At 38.3% G+C, this 21,715-nt stretch overlaps 1 protein-coding gene across 1 annotated transcript; it reads right to left on the bottom strand.

Moving 5' to 3' along the window:
- Nucleotides 1-482: 482 nt before the first annotated feature.
- On the bottom strand, nucleotides 483-15,719 carry slc19a1 (solute carrier family 19 member 1). Its single transcript, XM_041262883.1, has 6 exons — nucleotides 15,391-15,719; nucleotides 13,796-14,078; nucleotides 4,557-5,316; nucleotides 3,625-3,817; nucleotides 2,619-2,760; nucleotides 483-1,466 (listed from the first exon to the last, which is right to left on the bottom strand). Exons 2-6 carry the CDS (start codon nucleotides 13,988-13,990, stop codon nucleotides 1,278-1,280), a joined length of 1,479 nt encoding a protein of 492 aa, XP_041118817.1. The 5' UTR covers nucleotides 13,991-14,078; nucleotides 15,391-15,719; the 3' UTR covers nucleotides 483-1,277.
- Nucleotides 15,720-21,715: the final 5,996 nt, after the last annotated feature.

Genomic DNA, 21,715 nt, shown 5'->3' with positions numbered 1-21,715 from the left:
GTAGGGGACAGAACAAAGACAACCACCTAATCAACAGGAATCTTAGTAGCTACAATGTTTAGCCAATTACTGTTTCAAAAATAACTCAAAATAACAAGGCTCTCTAAATACTCTGTATACATAACAAATGCGTCTCGCTGTGCCAATTTTGTTAAAAACTCAAGCATTTGGCCAGTATTTAAATTTTTTTGACATCTTTCCGTGTCAGCTGGAAATGCAGCCCTCCGCCATATTGAAACGTTTCTGGCACCGATGTTAAGCCTTTAAACCAACAAATGGCAGCCATAACAAAACAATGGCTATATAATAAAGGAATGGGACATCCACTCAATAGAATACTATGTGTGACTATAAAGCGAGTCAACGACAGGACGTCACATAAAGTGCAATGGAAGAGAGCTCCAATACACTTAATGTTAATTCGTTTTAATGGTTTTTATACGACATACTGCTCAAGGAGAGGCTGAAAATGTGTCAAAAGCTTTAGTTAACATGTTGTCTACTGAAATTGTTATATATTAATTTGCATTACAGTTCTCCTTTAAGTGCTTTTTTAAAAGTCAGACTTACTCTAAAGGACCATTTTATAGCTATCAAGTGCAAGGGGTATCAACACACCCACTTCAATGGAGTTACGTTACACACTAACATTTAATCAGTAAGTGCTGGGTACTGATATGATTATGCCTATTGAATTGAGAAAGAAGTGCACAAGAACTAAATAAAAAAAAATGAATTGGAAGAAAGCATAGAAATGCTTGATTTTGATATAGACCCCAGTGGTGGTAAATTTTACATACTGTACATGCATACATAGTTACAACTGGCTCCCAAATTCAAATATTAAAGCCATATAACTGATATGAGCTATTGGGCAGAATTTCAGTATTCTTAACACTGTGATGACTGCGCTTTCTATTAGTATATTAAAAAAAACATTAAAATTGTAGCTGCTTTTTTTTTTTTTTCACTCTAGATTTCTATTCTAAAAAGTACTTGTTGAGATCTGGAATTCCAGCGTTGTCTGACAGAGCCGTCCAATTGTCAATGTGTCCCAGAACGCACAATTCACAGCTGTCATTCGATACCAGTATTCTGTGTATCTGTCTACACATTGTAGAAATATACTTTCCACTACTAATGACCAAGATGACCACGCTAGTTGAAGACAAGGGTCACTGACTAAAAACACCCCATGTTTTTGTAATCTGAAAAGCATCCCTGGTATAAATCATTTATCACAGAAATGTCCACCCTTTGAAATACATTCCTTGGTTTCAGACCTTCCCATTGGTCAGTTTCTCTGCGTTGTTGCCAACCATCACTGTACTGCACAGCTCTGTGTCTGCGTTCTGGTTCGGGGTCGCTGGCTTCTTCTCACTGCGGAAGTGCTTGATGATAACGTTGGCTGCTGCTCCGAAGTAGATCACAGTTAGCAATGTGAAGTAGCCAAAATAAACTAAAAACTGGAGAAAAAAAACAAACAAAATATTACATACACAGGGCTGTGTTGAAAGAACAAATACTTCCCCTGTGGCCCTCCATACCATTGTATCTGTCCCTGACACATCGACTCCAGATGAAACTAGCAACTTAATTTGGCATCCAGTCCAAAACCACTGGCACATTGTGTTATACTGATACTGTGAAACGTGTGAATGTCAAATAGGTTTACAGGTTGTTCACATTTGACTATGGTTAAAATTGGCTTTTTTACAGCTCAAGGTCCTCCAAAAGATGTTCTTTAGATGCTATGTTATTCTTCAACTTTAACTGACACACAAACCTACAGAGGGTCCTCATAATCTTGCAGTAGGACTCTTGAAATCAGTGAACCATTCTGGTCGCCATCCTTTCTTCTCTTTAGGCGACTGTAAATATTAATTTAGACGCCTACAGGGGCCAAACTTTGCGCTAGAAAGTTTGTTCTATTACTAAATTGGAGTTTACCCAAAGCTGTCTCAGAGTGACAGTAAATAATATTCTGTTCACTGGGGTTCAGACTACAACAGGCGTGTTTATTGCGATGCTGGCATTTTGGATTGCCTCAGGGAGAATTTGGATGGAAGGTCTACACATCATTGGAATGAACGTAATCCAGGGTAGGCTTTAAAAGAAATACATATTTTACCTTACAAATCCAGTTCTATTGGCTATTTGTGTCTCACATACTGTACTTAGTTTTGAAAGAACCACATTCTCTGCTCTTCAAATACATTTACAACCAATGCAGAATGACTGTGTGTGACTTTTGCAATGTGGGGACAGCCAAGCCAGGTACTTCCTATTTGAAGAGATTGTGATCTGCTCAGTGACACTGATTATTCAGCAAAGACAATGAGAAAGAACTCTGCATGTTTTTCAGTATTACTACAATTTGTTTATTAGATTTTAGTCATTTAAGCATGTTAGTTAAGCACGTATCTTGTGTGTAGTGATTCACTATGGCACTGTGTTGGGAGTGAATATGTATTTGAAGCATTCAAAGTGGTTGTACTCTGGTTTTATGCTGGCTACCATGAACAGCAAAACTTAGGAAGTCGCTTATTTTCAGTTTGTGTCATTCACTTTCTGTAGCAGCTGAACCTAGATATATTTGTTGATTTTTTTTCTCATACCTGCGGATGTACCGCCAGAGCCAGTCCTCGCTTATCTGCAACGATAATTGTGATGATGGTCTTCAAAATTGTGGCAAGGAAAGTATTAACTCCAAACACCAAGGCGCAGAGTTCTTTTGTGAGAGAGGAAGCGATCTGGAAACTAAAAGCACAGAAATAAAGTGTACTTAGCAAAAACAAAATAATGTGCAGATGAACTAGTAAAACATTGTCACGCTATCCTGTAGTGCAATAGCACTCTAGCTTGTAGATTTTTTTTACTTGCAAACGGGTTAACTTGGTTCCTACCTTTGCAATGCATTTCTCTAATTCTTGTTCAACTTGGTAATTGGTATTTCTAAGTAGTCTTTAGTAGTCCATATATTTCAATGCAGCAATATCAACAATCGCCTAAAACATAATGATTAATCAAATGACCGTTAAGTATAAGTACAAAGTGGTATTAATCCAATATGTTACCATAACGTTGTTCAGCAGGTTTCATTGGACTTTATAAAGCAACATGTGTTCATTGTAGTGCGATGAAAAACTGTTGCTTAACATTGTTGTGTAAACATATTTCATCTCATCTCTCACTCTCGCTATCTCTCCGCCAAAAACAACATGCACTTCAACCTGAATAGGTTGAACACAAGATTATTCACAACCGTGTGCTGTTTGGAGAACAGACTATGAATCTAAACATTTGCCTGCATGTTCGTCCAGGTGGAACAGAATATCACGTTGCATTTTCAATGTCACCTGCAATAACTGTTGAGCAAAGGTCTTTAAACTGGACAGAACTGCATTTGCTGTGGGACAGGGTGCACAGTGGGCTTTATACATGAAAACGATTAGGTATTTATCATATGTCCTGATATAGATCATCAATCCGCAATGTCTGAACCTGATTTCGTATTCTAGTACAACCACCATAAAATAGTACCATTTCTAACAGAACAGATACCTCCACATTCTTGTGAATATGTGAAAAAGAATAGGCTGTGTTAGGGATAATGATACTCACATGGCTATAGGCACAAGGAACTGGTAGGAACTTCTAAACAAGACATAAGCGACGTAGCACACCCAGATATTTGATGTGGTGCTCATGAGTAGCAGCAGACCAGCCTGAAGGGCTGTGACAATGCCAATCACAAGCTCAGACCACAGAGACCAGCGGATTGTCACATACCCTGCAACAAATGAAGCCATGGCACCTGAGGCCCTGAGGGGTGAAAATAATAATAATAATTAAAAAAAAAAAAAAAAAAAAAAAAAAAAAACATACAGATATGAAAATATGCAAACCTCAAACTGCATTTTTTTTTTTGTCAAATATATGATATGACCCATCACACTTACTGAGAAAAACAGACAAATTGGGCAATAAAATTCTCTAAAAAAAAAAAGGAACAAGCCACGTTATTCCACGAGTAAAATAAAAGGGCTAAAAAAGACTTTAAAACGGGTTAATGGTTACACTCCCATGTGCCAGATGTACTTCAAGGTTCGACAAGATTCTGATAGCTATATTGAAAAAAAACTTGGTTTTAAAAAGCCAATAGGATGTGATAACTGAAACAGAAAGAAATATAGAGTGAATGTAACAAGAAGACTAAAACTTTTATTGAGTCAGCTGGAGAAAGCATTATACTCCATAAGCATCTCTTTGAACTGGGAAGATAACAGATACACTTACTGTATGACTAATGCATAATGGTAACAATTGTCGATAAAAATGTTTTAGCAAATGTAGGTCTTCATTAACATACAGCAGCAAAGAGAGAAGTCACCATCAGCTAGATTATAAGAACCTCAAGAATTTCTGGTTAAGAAACTTTGTATATCAAGATTCTTCATTATGGACTATGAACAGGACAAGCTGTACAGATCTGCTCGCAAGCACGCACCCAGGGTCTCACAAGTTCTATCTACATTTAGGATGTTAAAACCTACCTAGAAGAGTAGATGCGGCATCCACCCCACCATTATAAACATGTTTATTCTCAATGGCTGGGTAGACCTCATTCCAGAGTATATGGACGTAATAGACCATGAGATAGTACCCAGCTGAGTTAAAGATCCACCAGAAGGACCACAGTCGCAGTTGGGGAAGCTTGACCACGTTCAAAAGTTCCTTCAGCATTTGAAAAAACACAGAGTTCCGCCAGGCAGACACTGGTTTAACAGCGGTGGACTGAAGGCAATCGCGGTTCATCTGGTCCAACTCTGTGGACGAGGTCTCCTCTGCTCCCTGCAATTTCCTGTTGAAAAACAAGCTTCGCTTGGGCCATGGCAAAAACAATGTTAGTGCGAAGCCGAAGATCACAAAGCCCAGGGAGATCTTTGAGAGGGTGCCAAAGGAGACTTCCCCCACAGACATACAGAGCTGGCCAAGGACAGAGCTGGTAAAGACTCCCAACAACACAGAGGTACGCGAGTAGCTGGCCACTCGCTGGTAGAGGGAGGGAGTGACTAGCGAGAAGATGTAGGAGGAATAGGCCACACGTGCCGCCATGGTGATGCCGTAGAAGAACTCCATGAACTGCATCTCCAGCAGGCTTGTGCCCAACAGCAGGAGGAGCCAAATTGAGATGTGGCTGAGGCTTTGCAGGATCAACACGGGCTTGTAGCGCAGATAGTCTGTCAGTAAGAACACCGGCACCAAAACCGTCATGTAAGAGTAGGACAGAACTGGAGTGATCTCATTGGTCACCTACAGAAAATAAGCAAGAACAAAGTGATCATTTTATTGATTTGTTTTTCACTATTGGTTATCTCATGGGCGCACATTACAAACATTCACTTAACAGTATACTATGGTAAAATCTCTGCAAAGTATTGTGAGGAAACTGACTTACAAATTGGATAAACAGCCCTAGAGATAAGTTAAGATGTATGTGTGACACATGTATATACCTGCACTACCACTACATCAGCAATTTCTGGATGCACCCCATGCAAGGGACACAAAAAAGTGAAAAACGGCAAATTAACAGCTGTTACTCAAACATTACCACCTCTAATTTCTTTATGGAAATCGGAGGTAGAAATCTGCATTGAAAACAGAATGGTCCATAGTCATCACTTTTGACACTGTACCTTGTAAAATATTAGTCATTTGTCTTGGGTGCAGGACCTGCTGACCAAGTGCCTACTATTATCCCTCTACAAAAACAAAGTATGTCAGATCTGCTGTCTTGTGACTTATACAAATAAAAATCTTTCTTTTCAAACACTGTTTATGACAGAACGTCAACTATGCCATTTGCATGGAGAAATTAATCAGCGGTGTGAGGGGTTTCCAGATTTAGAAATAACTCAGTACTGAGTCTTTTGAACGGTAACTGATAATGAATTAATTACTTGTGTTGCAAATTAAACCAGGTTTAAATTTCACCACTTATCACCCGTAAAGATGATACTTTTAATTACTGCAAATTCTGTTTAGCTTTCACATCATGAACCAAATAGGCTTACAAATCTGAACTGACTTGTCAAATGTCAACCATGTAAGTCTATAATGTACACAAACAATATTAAATGCTGCACTTCACAAATAAAAATGGCTAAACTACTTAATCTAGGGCTTTAGTTTTGTACAATAAGGAATGAGAAATTATAACGGCACTTTGCAAACAAGAATCTGCTGTAAGACTAAATTGACAGGGTTCATATGCGAGCAGCAGGGTACTGAATCTCATTCTGAAACTGTGTTGAGAACCCTGTTGTGTATGTCCAGGAAACTCCTGAACTGCTGCTAAAATGAACAAACTGGTCATTATCACGACAAAAGGAAGATTAAGCAGTGGAAATCAGGATTTATATATAACTTGCATTCTACAGGTGGTGTGCTGGGAGGGATGATTGCGTAACTACAATTTGGCATCAAAAGTGGGTCACAGTGTTCTTGTACGGAATTTTTGTTAGTAAATCAAGTAACACTGTTGTCCAGCAAGAACTAAAGTTCTCAGCTTATGTCCTGGTTTGACGTTTTACTGTTGTTTTGGCTGTGGATATACAATATACAGAGTGGCTATAAAGTCAGTTGAGACTTTTTATGGAGCTTGCGAATGCACTTGGTGAAATTGTGCTGAGGCTTTGTGATGTGGACTAATGTCCTAGGGATAACAGAGACCACCTAAATCATTTCACTTGTGACTTTGAGAAACCCAGCATTATATGCCACTTAGCCCTTCGGAAAAAAAAAAAAGAATAACTGTTTTAATGTACTATTATCTATTCAGGGGAAACCAAGGTATTTGGTTTGCATCACAAGTGGCAAATAGTGGATAAAAAAACCCTGAACCTCATGCTGAAGGGGTTGTATTTCAACTTCAGGATATGGCAAATGTAAGCAGTAGGTCAGCAGTATAACTATTAGTAGGTGATGCGATATAAATGGCTTATTCAATAAAAGACTGTAAATGTTTAAACCGTTTATCAAACAGTTATAGAATAGAGGGCTGAGAAAGAGCAGATTTTATTTAAATAAATAGTACACTACACAAGTACTATGCAAAAGCAAAATTAAGTTCGATTTACACTTGGTTCTGTGTTCAGCCCTGTGACAGAGCAGAGACTCTGCACGTGGGTGTGCACGTGTGTGTGTGTGTGTATTTGGTGACGGAAGCAGGAATCCTTGCATTGCAACAGGGTATTGTTTAATTGTTGGATTGAGTGATTGAATTTTGAATGGAAAAGTGTGGAATGTGGCCAGGTGGTGATTTGATGATTGACGGAATCAATTTAGCCCCTGGCCACATGGTATAAAAAGGGAACAAAGGCGTGTGTTTGGTGAGAGTGTGAACACGCATGAACTCCAGGATAGCTGAAGCTTGGGTGTTTATATTTTGTTTGTTTTTAAGAGTTTGTAGGATTTGTGTTTAAACCTTTTGTTTGTTCTGGTTTTGATTTATTTTGTTGAATAAAAGTGCGCCAAGGTACTTTAAACTGAAGTTCTGCGTTTGGGGTTTGCTATTTCTGCCGCTGACCAGCCTTGACCACCCGCCACTACAACACAAGCCCATATACAGTACTGTGAAAAAGTATTTGTCCCCAGTCTGATTTTCTGTATTTTTGCAAATTTTTGACACTGAATGTTATCAATCTTCAACCAAAATCTAATATTAGATAAAAGGGACCCTGAGTGAACAAATAACACACATTCTTTATACTTTTCATTTATTTATTAAAGTTATGCAACATCCAATGCCCCCATGTGAAAAAGTAATCGCCCCCTTACACTCAATAACTGGTTATGCCACCTTTAGCAGCAATAACTGCAACCAAACACTTCCTATCGTTATTGAGCAGTCTCTCACAGCGCCGTGGAGGAATTCTGGCCAACTCCTTCACCCAGAACTGCTTCAACAGTGACATTTGTAGGTTTTCAAGCATAAACTGCTCGTTTCAGGTCCTGCCACAACATCTCAATGGGGTTTAGGTATGGACTTTGACTAGGCCATTCTAAAACTTTAAATTTCTTATTCTTCAACCATTTTGATGTAGACTTGTTTATGTGTTTCGGATCATTCGGATCTTGATGCATGACCCAGCTGCGCTTCAGCTTCAGCTCATGGGCAAATGGTCTCACATTCTCCTGTAGAATTCTCTGATACAGAGCAGAATTCATTGTTCCTTCAATGATGGCAAGTCGTCCAGGTCCTGATGCAGCAAAGCATCCCCAAATCAAGACACTACCACCACCATGCTTGACCGTTGATGTGAGGTTCTTACTGTGGAATGCAGCGTTTGGTTTTCGCCAGACATAACAGGGCCCGTGTTGGCCAAAAAGTTCAATTTTTAACTCCTCTCTCCATAGAGCATTGTTCCAGAACTCTTGAGGACCACCCAAGTGCTTTTTGGCAAACTTGAGATGAACATTCATGTTCTTCTTGGTGAGCGGTGGTTTACGCCTTCCTACTCTGCCATGAATCTCATTTTTGCTCAGTGTCTTTCTGATGGTGGAGTCATGAACACTAACCTTCGCCGAAGCGAGAGAGGCCTGCAGATCCCTGGATGTTGTTCTAGGGTTCTTTTTGACTGCCTTGACGTTTTTACGCCTTGCTCTTGGAGAAATTTTGGCAGGACGGCCACTCCTGGGAAGATTCATTACTGTCCCAAACGTTCTCCATTTGCACAATATGGCTCTGACTTTGGTGAAGCCCCAGAGCCTTAGAAATAGCTTTGTAACCCTTTCCAGACTGATAGGCATCAACAACTTTTTTCCAGAGGTCTTCAGGAATTTCTTTTGATTGTGGCATGATGTGCCTCTAGAACCTGTGTGCTAACAAATTCACTCTGATGGTAAGGGCCAAAGTTAGTAAGATATATATTGGTCAGGGCTAGCCCAAATCAGGCCTGATTGTTAACCAAAGAATTCAAACAGCTAACCCTAATTATCCCTTTAATTCAGCTGAGTTAATCTTCCACACCTGAAGATTGCATGTTTGATTATCTTGCACACCAAACAAATGAAAGAAGCACCAAATTTTGGTGTTCATTTTTTTCTCTCAGACTCCATCTATAGACTACTACAACCCACAAAAAGATCTGACCAAATTCAATGTGAAAAATACAGAAAATCAGATGGGGCAAATACTTTTTCACAGTACTGTAAGCTGTTAAGGTTTTTAATCACACCTGGTTACAGCTCTTAACACAACAACCAAGAATGTGAACTTTCATCCCTTTTAACAAACAGGCTGCTGTTTCTACTCTACACCCTGTGCTCTGACTTCTGTGGCAAAGTACAGATTAGTACCTAGCTCGTTTTAGAAATACTAAACAAACTGAATAAATTCAATGGCAAACATTTTGAATATAAGTCTTTTTTTAATGGTGAAGACAAAAATCACTACTGTTTTTTAGTTGTGGATGATAAAGACTTTGCTGGTCAACATTTTGACATCTGACAACTTTTTTTTTTTTTTTTTACAGATACTTTAGTCAAAAGTAAAACAGACTTTTTTTTATTTTATATATGTTTTTTTAAATGTTGCCGTCACCAATTTTTTACCACGGTGTTCTTCCCAATTTGGTATGCAAAATTTTTTCCTGTATCCTCTGCTCACCACTTGCAACCCCCCCCGCCGACTTGGGGAAGGGAGGCTGGAGCACGCGTCCTCCAAAATGTGCTCCTGCCAATCAGTCATTTTTCCCACTGCGGATCCACAGCGATCTGGCGGCTCTACTGCAGAACCACAGGCGCCCTATCGGCCACAGGGGTTGCTGATGCGTGGTGAGCTGTGGATTCCCCTGCCAACCTAAGCCCTCCCTACCTGGGAGGCGCTTGGCCAACTGTGTACAAACAACTGTAACATGCCTACCTTTTATTTTTAACATGTACACCTTGCCTGATGTTAAAAAATAAATAAATTAAGAAAAAAAATCTGAATACTGAAATTTAATTTTTTTAAATAATGTTCTGGTTTGAGAGTTTTACAATATCCTTTTCATTGATGTCTATTTAAACACATCTAGATTAGAAGGATCATTTACACTGTTGACAGGTTAAGAACCTCAGAGGAACGACTGCAAGAGCTGCAAATCGGGGTTCATGCTTCTCCAGAACTGTAAACCACCCTCCCTTTATGTTTTGCATTATCATGTGTATGCAGAGGTATATTTTCTGCACAAAAAGGCTTTGGTTAATTTGAAGTTTGGTTCTCATTAAAGCTGCTCCACTTTCATCAAATTGTTTGGGATACTGCTCTGCTAGTTTCTTAGAATTTAATTTCCCACTTTTTTATAGTTCTGTGTAACTACTCACCTTTAGATGGGGCTGCAGCGAAGGGCGCATTTTGACCTTCAAGGTTCGTAGCACATTACAGAAGGAAGGTTCGACTCTTCGATGCTACCAATTTGCATAATTTACTGGTGACATCCCCATAGCTACTTGTTTATAGTTGATTGAAAATCCTATTTTACAGGTAATCCAAATAAATGGAATAAAACATTCATGTGTATTTTAAAAATATGTTATATAGAATAAAAATAAAAGTGCTCTGTTTATTTACTTGCAATTTGTGCTGCTTGTGATATATACAGTGAGCTTGCACTGCAGCAGCTTTATTTAACAGTCACCGTTCCAAGCAGGTTATCAGTCAGTCATATTTTACTACTACTAAAAAATATATATATATAATAATAATATGAACTTACGCTTGTCAAGTGACCCCGTGCCTCCATGATACATCAACAGTCGCTTGCATAGTTGGCATTCAACTTCTTTTTTGGTCGTACGGACATTTAACCAAAAAATCCCAAAACAGCAGAGGGGTTTTGAGACATTTCTTGCAATACAGCTTACAATATACAACGCAGTCGAGATGGCGAATAAAGAAATTAAGGGTTTGCCTCTGGAGAACATGACCAGGAGGTGGGAGGTGGGGGGGGGGGGTGCTCAGTTTTCAAAATTTAAAATATTATTGTTATTTTGTGTGTTTCAAACATATTCTATCATAGTACTTTTCTTACACTGTCTTGCACACTAGATAGTCAGTGCATATTGTACTGAAGCTCTACAACCACTATAGGTACCCACCCAGTGCCAGTGCTTTGGCATATTCCCCACTCAATACACAGCTGCGGCGCCATATAGTTGCTATGCATAACAATTTGGTACTGGATTTAATACAACTTTTGTTTAATATGCATTATACAAATTAAAAGATCAAATTTTGCATGTTAGTGGCATTTAATGTGTGAGTTCTAGTATTCACACATTGTCAAACGGTTTCTGTTAATAGGAAAAAAAAAAAAAAAAAAAAAAAAAAAACATACAGTGCCTGAATGTCACCTGACAAACCTTCGAAGGGTTAAAACTCTTTGAATTCCTGGCTAGCGAACAAACCTTTGAACACAGCCCTACCTTTATTTGACATTTGATAGCCGCTTTAACTTTGCACCGAGGCCAATTCAAAATATGTGAATTGCTCCTTTCCTTTTCCCCTGCTGAGTGGAAACAAATGTCAAAATTCACAGGTTCCGCAAACGCCATGACAAAATCACACCCCTAATTATAATGCATGAAGCTGCACGAAGGCGTGGTTTCACTATGGTTCTAGGTAGTTTCTTGCTGATATAAAACCAAAAACATTCTCTGCAAAAGCCAAAAGGTCTGAAACCCCGTTCCAAGAAATTGCTAGCAAAACCATCTGCTGCAGTACAATGAGGGAAGAGCGATTATTGACTGGGTTTATTTAAAAGGTATGCTATATGTTCTTGAGACGATATAGTCTTGAGACGATGTAGTCAAGGCAGTCTCTAATATTGATGCTTTGCGATAACTGACATCAGTTTTATATTTCAATCAAGCCTCACCTCTTTGCAACTGCACAGCCCTCACTACACATTGTGACAGATGGAGCACATCCATGTTTTCACTGGGCAGGATTCAAATTCATTGACCTTCAAGTATCGAAGTGAGTACACACATCACACTTGGCATTAACTGCAGAGAGTGCAGAGAGAAAAATTCAAAATCCTGTTCAAAAAAAAAAAAAAAAAAAAAAACAGGATACAGTACAAGTGACAAATGTCACAAATACTCCCGTCTACTCATGGCTGTCAATGCTTCCAGTTATCACTTAATGACTCTCGCAAGTCAATTCACTTTGACCGCTTATTACTTAAAGTCATTTCCTGTGCAGCTGTTTGGGATCAGGTTTGTCCTAATACCTTATAGTATGGTGGCAGGATAAACAGGGTTCAGTACAGTCAAGGTGAAAATAAAGTTTAAAAACCTAAATGATCTATAGTGAAGTTTTACTGAAAAACAAAAACAAAAAAAGTCTGAATAAAATTCTTCCTCCTTTAATTATTTTGAAATGAAAGAGCACATCATCAAGTGTGCTCAAGTTACAATGAACAACCTAAACCGCAGTACACAGTGCCTATAGGAAGTATTCACCCCACTTGGACGTTTTCAGTTTGTTGTGCCACAACCTGAAATCTTGACGCATTTAAATGGGATTTTTTTTTTCCCATTTGATTTGAACAATTTTGCCAAGAAGATGTGCACATCGTCTTACCCAAAAGACTCACAGCTGTAATTGCTGCCAAAGGTGGTTCTACCAAGTACTGACTCAGTGGAGTGAATACTTATCCAACCAAGACATTACAGTTTTTTTTTGTTTTTGCTTTTTTGTTGTTTTTTTCCATTAACTGTTGTTTCACAATAAAAATTATCTTGCCTCTTCATAGTGTTGTGTAAATCAAAAGGAAAAAAAATCCCATTTAAATGCGTCAAGATTTCAGGTCGAACACCACAAATTGTGAAAACGTCCAAGGGGGGTGAATACTTCCTATAGGCACTGTAAATACTGTACCATGTTGTAGAACTTGCCCTGTATCACAATCCCATAGCATCGTTTTACAAAGGTAAAAACAGCACATCTATGGTCAACAGATCAACCATAAAGATTATGAGACAGTAGCTTTGCACAAAACACAAAACACTGTTGTGGCTTAATACACTCAAATAGTATATCTGATCATCACTTTACAGATGAAACCATTCAAAGCAGTGCTTCTGCTATTGATAAACAGATAATAACCCTTGTACTTTAAAATGTGCATGTTTACAGTGTCAGACAGGAGATATTATTTATCAAAACAAATACCTAGAGTCCATCGGAAATATTACAAGATGCTTCCTGGCCAATGGCTTGTGAGCTTTGCTCTCAATTTCAATTACAGCCTATACTTTATCTTCTTGTAGCACCATCTTTTCCTAAGATTGTGAGACATGAAGATGCTGGGGTTTTTTTGGCTACAGGTTTGCGTCATGATTCTCCTATGCAAATCCATAAAACAAAACAGCAAGTAAATAGCATTTGTATGCATTTTTTATTTGTTCGTTTTAAGGCTTATTAAATGTCAAGGTGCTCATGAGTGGTCCAAACTTGTAATATCTCTTTTGTTAAATTAATGGAATACAAATATTTTGAGGGCAATTGTACAAAGACAAAGCCTGTGTTGCGTCTATGACCAATGACTTTTGCGTTACACCTAACCAGACAGGCATCAAGTTTGCTGAAAGGAGCTAGTGGAAACATGGCTATAATAGCCACACATCACACCCTATAATAAAAGTTTGAAAAATACCATTGGCATTATAACACCCCTCTACTAAGTTGCTCCTGTGCTGAACCACTGACAGTGAGTGTAAGTGTGTAACCCTTTCCTACCTCTTCCCTGGTGAAGTTCTTTTCTATACTCAGCAGCAAGGGGGTGATGAAGCTCTCTCCAGGTTTGAGCTGAGCCATGAATCCATATAAACAGAGGAAGATAACAGACCACTTCCAGAGCTGGGGTTCCTGCTTCTTCTCCTCCTGACTGGGACTGGCCTCCTCCTGTTCTTTCAAGTCCTCTGTCAGAGCCATCCTGTCTACCTGCTTGTGTTACTTTTTCCCACGCTGTCACTAGCCCTTGCCTTTTTCTTTCTTTGTATCTAGTATTTCAGGGCATTACCTGTAACACATGAGATTAAATATGTTTACATAACAATGTACAGATAAAGTTAAGCAACAGTTTTTCATTACAATATACAATGAACGCATGTTGCTTTCTAAAGTCCAATGAAAACTCCTGAACAATGTTATGGTAACATATTGAATTATCACCACTTTGTATTTTTCCATATACTTAACGGTCATTTGATTAATCACTATGCTTTAGGCGATTGCTGATATTGCTGCATTGAAATATATGTACTACTAAAGACTACTTAGAAATACCAATTACCAAGAGAGAGAGAGAGAGAGAGAGAGAGAGAGAGAGAGAGAGAGAGAGAAGTCACAGACAGGACTACTTTACTGTCCCACTACCTCCCTGCTTTCAAAATGTGCCGCTTTTGTACATTTTCTTTCGTATTGAAAATATTAACACTTACGGTTATTTATATTCTAGGTTTATTTAAAAATTTAGATCACACAATTAGATGTAGATTATCATAAATACCATGCCTTTTTGTACTTGTTTTTAATTACCTATGTGCATAGTTGGGCAGTATTGAAAATACATGTAATTACAATACATATTTTCATTACATTTGTATTTTGTAATTTGTAATGCAAATGCCAATTTAGAAGTATGTTGTATCGAAAATACATTTCCTGAGTATTTTGTAATTTCAAAATATTCCAAAATACATTGTCAGTAATAGTTTAAATATTTTAACCTGCAATTGCTAATTATTTTAAAACTGCATCTTGGCAGCCAAAAAATAAAGGTGCTTGGGACAGTAACTGACTCTTAAGAGTCCTTTATCAAAATTCTAAAACCACCACATCTTTCCTAAAGAGCAACTTTGAAGGGTTACACTTATAACTGCCATCCAAAAGCATTGCGAAATGTTTAGGTTCAGGTAACTAAAATATCGATATTTGGGGGTGATAATATATATATATATATATATATATATATCTAATATATATATATATATCTATATATATATTATATAGATATAGATATATAGATAGATAGAGAGAGAGAGAGAGAGAGAGTGATAGATAGATAATCTGTTTTGTTTATTAAATGTATTTTGTAATGTCAAATGGTATTTTATATTGAAAATACTGATTCCAAAGTAATTTGTATTTTGTATTTTGACACTTTCTGAGTATTTTACCCAACCCTGCTTGTACGTTGCCACAGGAAACAAAATATGCAAAGCATTTAAGCCTACAGTATATCACTATTAACAGCTTTTACAGATGGTTGAACAACACATAGCCTCATTGTTTTACAGAAAGCAGTGACTAAAACTAAACAACAAACTTACCTTGCTCTTTTCTTTACAGCACTAGCTGTCACAACGTGCTTACATTGAACCAAACGTTCCACACTTTGTCAGTCGCCGTTTTTTCTCGAGATATCTGCTAAATGTAGTTTGCTCTGCAGCCTGTATGTGGTGGGTCAAAGGTTGCAGGACTACAATTCTGAGAATACTGTGTGAACGAGATTTCGCTTTATGCACAATAAAATATTTCAGGATTTAAAGGTAGATGCCCACTTGTCTGTCTCAGGAAGCAAACCCTGACTTTGTCGTTTATAGATGTGGTGGCTGTATATGTAAACAGCCCACTATCTATCCTGGGAGATGTAGTCCTAGTACAAGTGTTCTCGTGAACAACACGTGGTGGTAATGTTCCCTCTTGTGTGTTTATGGCGCTGTCAGCACCACAGAAACAGAAGCTGTTGATGTTGCATTTTTAAACTCGTTGAGTGAATGGACTTTATTATTTTTAGGTTATGAGTGTTGCACAACCAGAAATAAATTAATACCAGTGTTAATTCAAGGGCATATGGTATGTACACTATGATGCCACGTTTGTCCCTCTTAGCAAAAAAAAAGTTCGGCCGCCTTTTTTTTTTTTTTTTTTTTTTTTTTTAGAAGATAGTGCAAACTTTGAACTGTAATTTTTTCGGCTGCTTTCACCCCGATTAGTAGTAATCTTGGATTACTATACCTACATAACACTTGGGGTACAAATTTAGTGCTATTCTAGGTCAGTGGAACCAGTAATTAAAGCACAAACTTACAGTTTATTTATATTACATACGTTAAAATAAAACAATAAAGATTAGAAATTATACTGTACAATATGAAACACAGTATGTCAATAATGCCTATTATTTACTGGGTAGAAACAATTGGCGAAAATACTAGATTATGAATGGCTGAGACCTTCCTGGCCATTAGATATCTTGTGATCGGCCTGCATGCCTGGGTAAACAAAACCACTCGAGTCAGACAGTATGACAGCAATCCCTGAGATTAACTACAAAAGTTCCGCAGCTAAAAACACTGAAAAGGGAAAAAAAATGTCAACATCTCGCCATACTGAGGTAAACAAAGCAGATTTAGACAACCTAGAAATTAACACAACTGAGGAAAACACCACGAACCAGACAAAAGGGGCTGTGAAAGTTGTAGTGTCCTATGACTGACCACAAATTTGCCTATATCCCCACCTAATGGCACAATACTGCATATACATTTTATTTATTTGTATCAGAGGGCTTTTGCACTGAGATTATTGCATCTTGCTCGGCTAATTATATAATATAATTATATATATGCTTTTCCATACCACTATGTGCTTTACAATGATTACCTATGCTTTACCACACTTTCACTATGCTTTAATACACCATGCTGTTCTTTTACTGTGGGGAATTTACATAAGGGATTGCCCTATCCCCTGCTGTTCTATATCCCTAGAAAAAAGAAACCAAGTTGCAATTGCAGCTTTTTATATTTTGTTGATTGAAAATCCCCAGAAACTAAAAATGAAATTGAACGAGTAAGGAAACAGCAGGTTGTGAAGATTTCAGTCTGCTGGGAGATAAGTCACCTTACCTATTTTGTTTAAATATTTGATAAGCTAGAGAACATGTAGTTCTATTTTTGCCAGTATTTATCCTGCTAGTTCCTCACAATTTTATCAATCAGAATAGTTTAAACTAACATACCTATTTCAAGTCATTCAAAACATAATATTTTATCTACTTAACTCTGTGCTACTTTAATATCTGGTTTGACCTCATTGGGCCATTATATTAGTCTAAATGAAACATTTTTTCAACATTCCAAACACTTCAGTTTATCAAGACCCACTCACTGGTGAATTTACAACCTGTTTTAGATTTGCCTCAAATCTAATTGGCACATTAAGAGCTGTTTGATGAACGTGCTATGCATATGGGCATAAATATCACAGTTTTCAATGTATTCAGTGTGTTCAGTGTGTTCATCTTAACCAATGCTGTTTGATTTTCTGTTTCAATCATCGCGTTCTGGAGACTAAGAAGTTTAAAGCACCCCTGTAGCCCCATATTGTAACAAGTATAACTGTATATAGGCCTCTATTCACAGTGTCAGTGTTTAGAATTTGTTTATAAATGTGTACCGAAAATTTCGTGTTTACATTTTTTCTTAAATAGTCAGTGATTCATCAGTGTCATTTTGAAACACAGACATTCGGAACACCTTTCCTGTCGGATTTGCCACCTGTTTAATGCATAAATTAAACTAGACGCTTCCCCGTGGACCGCCTACAGCATTAAAAAGGGGGCCAAGTCGATCATGAATTGTGGATGAAATGCAACAATGGTAAAAAATAAATGTAGCATATCAAGGAATCAACAATGAATTAAGTGCAATAGATACTAACAAAGCTAAAGAGTGTTGCAAGGTTACATTCATTACAATACTGATGTTGTATCGTTGTATACTGATGATTGTAATTAAGGATTTGCTGTTTTACTGTAAGTTCAGCTGTATTTTGTTTTTATTGTTTGAAGTGTTTAAGTTTTAGGCTGTTAAGATTTTTTTTTTTCTGTATCCAGTTAAGGTAGATGTTATTTCTGCTTTTGTTGTATATGTAAATAGCTGATATATGGATCTATTCAGAGAAAGATAAATAAATAAAAAGAACTTGCATTTACTGAACGGCCTTCTCACGTCTGAAACTTGTATATATATATAGCTGTCTTGGGATTTGCTTCAGGGGAGAGGGCTACCTACCAGTGCCTGCTCCGGTGGTTCAGCGTGGAGAATCACTTCAACCCTGCCACCAGGTCCAGGCTCTCGTCAGTGCAGGGGAGTGGGACGGCGGAACTCCCCCTGTGTCCGGCTCTGACACGCTGACCATTACTGTAGGGACTGAAGCTGGGGCCAGCAGTGTCCCGTCTATACTGGTCCCTGTTTGTTTCCCTGCTGGAGGTTTGGAAGGTAGCCATGGTGGTGAGGGCCAAGCAAAAGCATTGGTTGTGGCCTGGTTGGCCATATCGCCAACAGAGATGGCCCCGGGGGTCAGCCGGGGGTCTCCGTGGGCTGTGTATTTTCCAGCCAGCAATTCACCAACCTGTCTCCCTCACTGGCACCTCCATGGCACCTTTTTCATTCTCCTTCTGCCCAGCATCTCAGAATCGTTCCTGACAGCTCCACGTCTGTAAGCCCTGTCTGATCCATTGTACAGACCTGCGGTGTGATTCAATCTCACTTTTTCTGACACCAATGTGGCGACATGGGATCAGATGCATCTGCACAGCCTTCCTGGCTGTTATACAGCTGTGGTGGTAGTGTGCAAAAGTTTTAGCCAGGTGTGAAAAATGCTGTAAAGTAAGAATGCTTTCAAAAATAGACATGTTAATAGATTATATTTATCAATTAACAAAATGCAAAGTGAGTGAACAGAAGAAAAATCTAAATCAAATCCATATTTGGTGTGACCACCCTTTGCCTTCAAAACAGCATCAGTTCTTCTAGGTACACTTGCACAAAGTCAGGGATTTTGTAGGCATATAGTCAGGTGTACGATTAAACAATTATACCAAACAGGTGCTAATGATCATCAATTCAATATGTAGGTTGAAACACAATCATTAACTGAAACAGAAACAGCTGTGTAGGAGGAATAAAACTGGGTGAGGAATAGCCAAACTCAGCTAACAAGGTGAGGTTGCTGAAGACAGTTTACTGTCAAAAGTCTTACACCATGGCAAGACTGAGCACAGCAACAAGACACAAGGTAGTTATACTGCATCAGCAAGGTCTCTCCCAGGCAGAAATTTCAAGGCAGACAGGGGTTTCCAGATGTGCTGTCCAAGCTCTTTTGAAGAAGCACAAAGAAACGGGCATCATTGAAGACTGTAGACGCAGTGGTTGGCCAAGGAAACTTACTGCAGCAGATGAAAGACACATCATGCTTACTTCCCTTCGCAATCGGAAGATGTCCAGCAGTGCCATCAGCTCAGAATTGGCAGAAAACAGTGGGACCCTGGTACACCCATCTACTGTCCGGAGAAGCCTGGTCAGAAGTGGAGAAGACTTGCGGCCAAAAAGCCATACCTCCGACGTGGAAACAAGGCCAAGAGACTCAACTATGCACGAAAACACAGGAACTGGGGTGCAGAAAAATGGCAGCAGGTGCCCTGACTGATGAGTCAAAATTTGAAATATTTGTTGTAGCAGAAGGCAGTTTGTTCGCCAAAGGGCTGGAGTGCGGTACACGAATGAGTGTCTGCAGGCAACAGTGAAGCATGGTGGAGGTTTCTTGCAAGTTTGGGGCTGCATTTCTTTAAATGGAGTTGGGGATTTGGTCAGAATTAATGGTCTCCTCAATGCTGAAAATTATAGGCAGATACTTATCCATCATGCAGTACCATCAGGGAGGGATCTGATTGGCCCCAAATTTATCTGCAGCATGACAACGACCCCAAACATACAGCAAAAGTCATTAAGAACTGTCTTCAGCGTAAAGAAGAACAAGGAGTCCTGGAAGTGATGGTATGGCCCCCACAGAGCCCTGATCTCAACATCATCGAGTCTGCCTGGGATTACATGAAGAGAGAGAAGCAACTGAGGCTGCCTAAATCCACAGAAGAACTGTGGTTAGTTCTCCAAGATGTTTGGGCTAACCTACCTGCCAAGTTCCTTCAAAAACTGACTGCAAGTGTACCTAGAAGAATTGATGCTGTTTTGAAGGCAAAGGGTGGTCACACCAAACATGGATTATATTTAGATTTTTCTTCTGTTCACTCACTTTGCATTTTGTTAATTGATAAATATAAACTATTAACATGTCTATTTTTGAAAGCATTCTTACTTTACAGCATTTTTTCACACCTGCCTAAAACTTTTGCACAGTACTGTATATATATATATATATATATATATATTATATATATATATATATATATATATATATATATATAGATACTGAACAAAAATATAAAAGCAACATGCAACAATTTCAAAGATTTTACTGAGTTACAGTTCATATAAGGAAATCAGTCAATTGAAATAAATTCATTAGGCCCTAATCTATGGATTTCACTTGACTGGGAATACAGATATGCATCTGTTGGTCGAGATGTATTCGGATGGACACGCCAAAATAAAGAGTTAAACTGCATTCTTACCCCTGGCTCTTTTTGAAAAGCCCATGATTTCCATTACATGAGAGTAGATGTTAAAACTTCATGCTGAGTTGCAGAAAGAAATGCCTATTTAGACCAATGAAAACCATGATTTCAGAAAACAGAACTTTGGATTTGCATGCAGGTCTTAAAATTAATTGTGTTTTTGATGTTATTTAACATCTATACACAATAATGTTATGATAAAAAACTACAGTTAGAAAAAATATTTATTAATATCTAGCCCCTTTCAAGGGTGCTGGAAATAGGGGTGCTGGGGGTGTGTTAGCACCTCCTGGCTTTGCATGGTTTCCATCATATACAGGGGTTACAATTTTGTTCAATGGCTTTCAGCACCCCTACTTTAAAAATGGTTCCAGTGCCACTGACCCCTTTCTCCCTGCCCATACCGGATATATACCCAATGTTTACTCACTAAAATAAAAATGGCACATTATTTGTACTATTTTTATTTATATTTTAATAATAACAGGGATCCATTCCCAGGTAGTTGTATTTGTTTAGTGTCTCTTAGTATGTCATCAGTTTCTCTTCACAGTTCTCTTGCCCAATTTGCACAAGAGAAAATATGATACACAAACACTGGTATGGTTCCATGGTATGCAGTGGGTTACTCGTGTCTACAATAAATGTCAGCCCCTTAATAATAAATAATAAATATTTTTTGGGTGATCATATCAGCTGAATATGTAAAACACACTTGTGTCCGAGACTACACAAGCTTTTTCCACAAGAGAGAGGTAGAAACCGAATGTCAGGTTCCTGATACAGGTCAGGTATCTGGAAAATAAAATTGTGCTGTTATAGAGGTGGTGATGTTGTACTGCTCAGCTAAAAATCAGCACAGATTATGCTATTCTCCAACCCCCAAATCTAAAATGCTAGTGATACCAATGGCTAAAATACTTTAAGCTTCAAGCATCTTTAGTTTCCACACTCCATTCTAATGAGCAATCATTTATAAATCTGCTGAAGTATGTGACTGGCAGGTGCCAATGTTCTCAGTGACCCTGCTTTTAGAGTTGTCTCTGTATGCTCCATGGCTTCAGCTTGCATTTGACTATTTCAACAGCTGTTTTCTCCAACTGGATGCAAATTGCAAAACCTTGAAATGTTCATGATTTGTTCCCCTATCCCAGAAGTACAAGTACAGTGAAATA

The sequence above is a fragment of the Polyodon spathula genome, chromosome 11, assembly GCF_017654505.1.
Source record: "Polyodon spathula isolate WHYD16114869_AA chromosome 11, ASM1765450v1, whole genome shotgun sequence".
Lineage (NCBI taxonomy): Eukaryota > Metazoa > Chordata > Actinopteri > Acipenseriformes > Polyodontidae > Polyodon > Polyodon spathula.
This window is presented reverse-complemented; position numbering and strand designations above follow the sequence as displayed.

Coding starts and splice junctions, on each gene's coding strand:
- slc19a1 (XM_041262883.1), bottom strand. CDS start 13,990: ATGGCTCTGACAGAGGACTTGAAAGAACAGGAGGAGGCCAGTCCCAGT. Junction 3,818..4,556: donor TGCCGCATCTACTCTTCTAG/GTAGGTTTTAAC, acceptor TCAGGGCCTCAG/GTGCCATGGCTTCATTTGTT. Junction 1,467..2,618: donor CTCTGGCGGTACATCCGCAG/GTATGAGAAAAA, acceptor TTTTTTCTCCAG/TTTTTAGTTTATTTTGGCTA.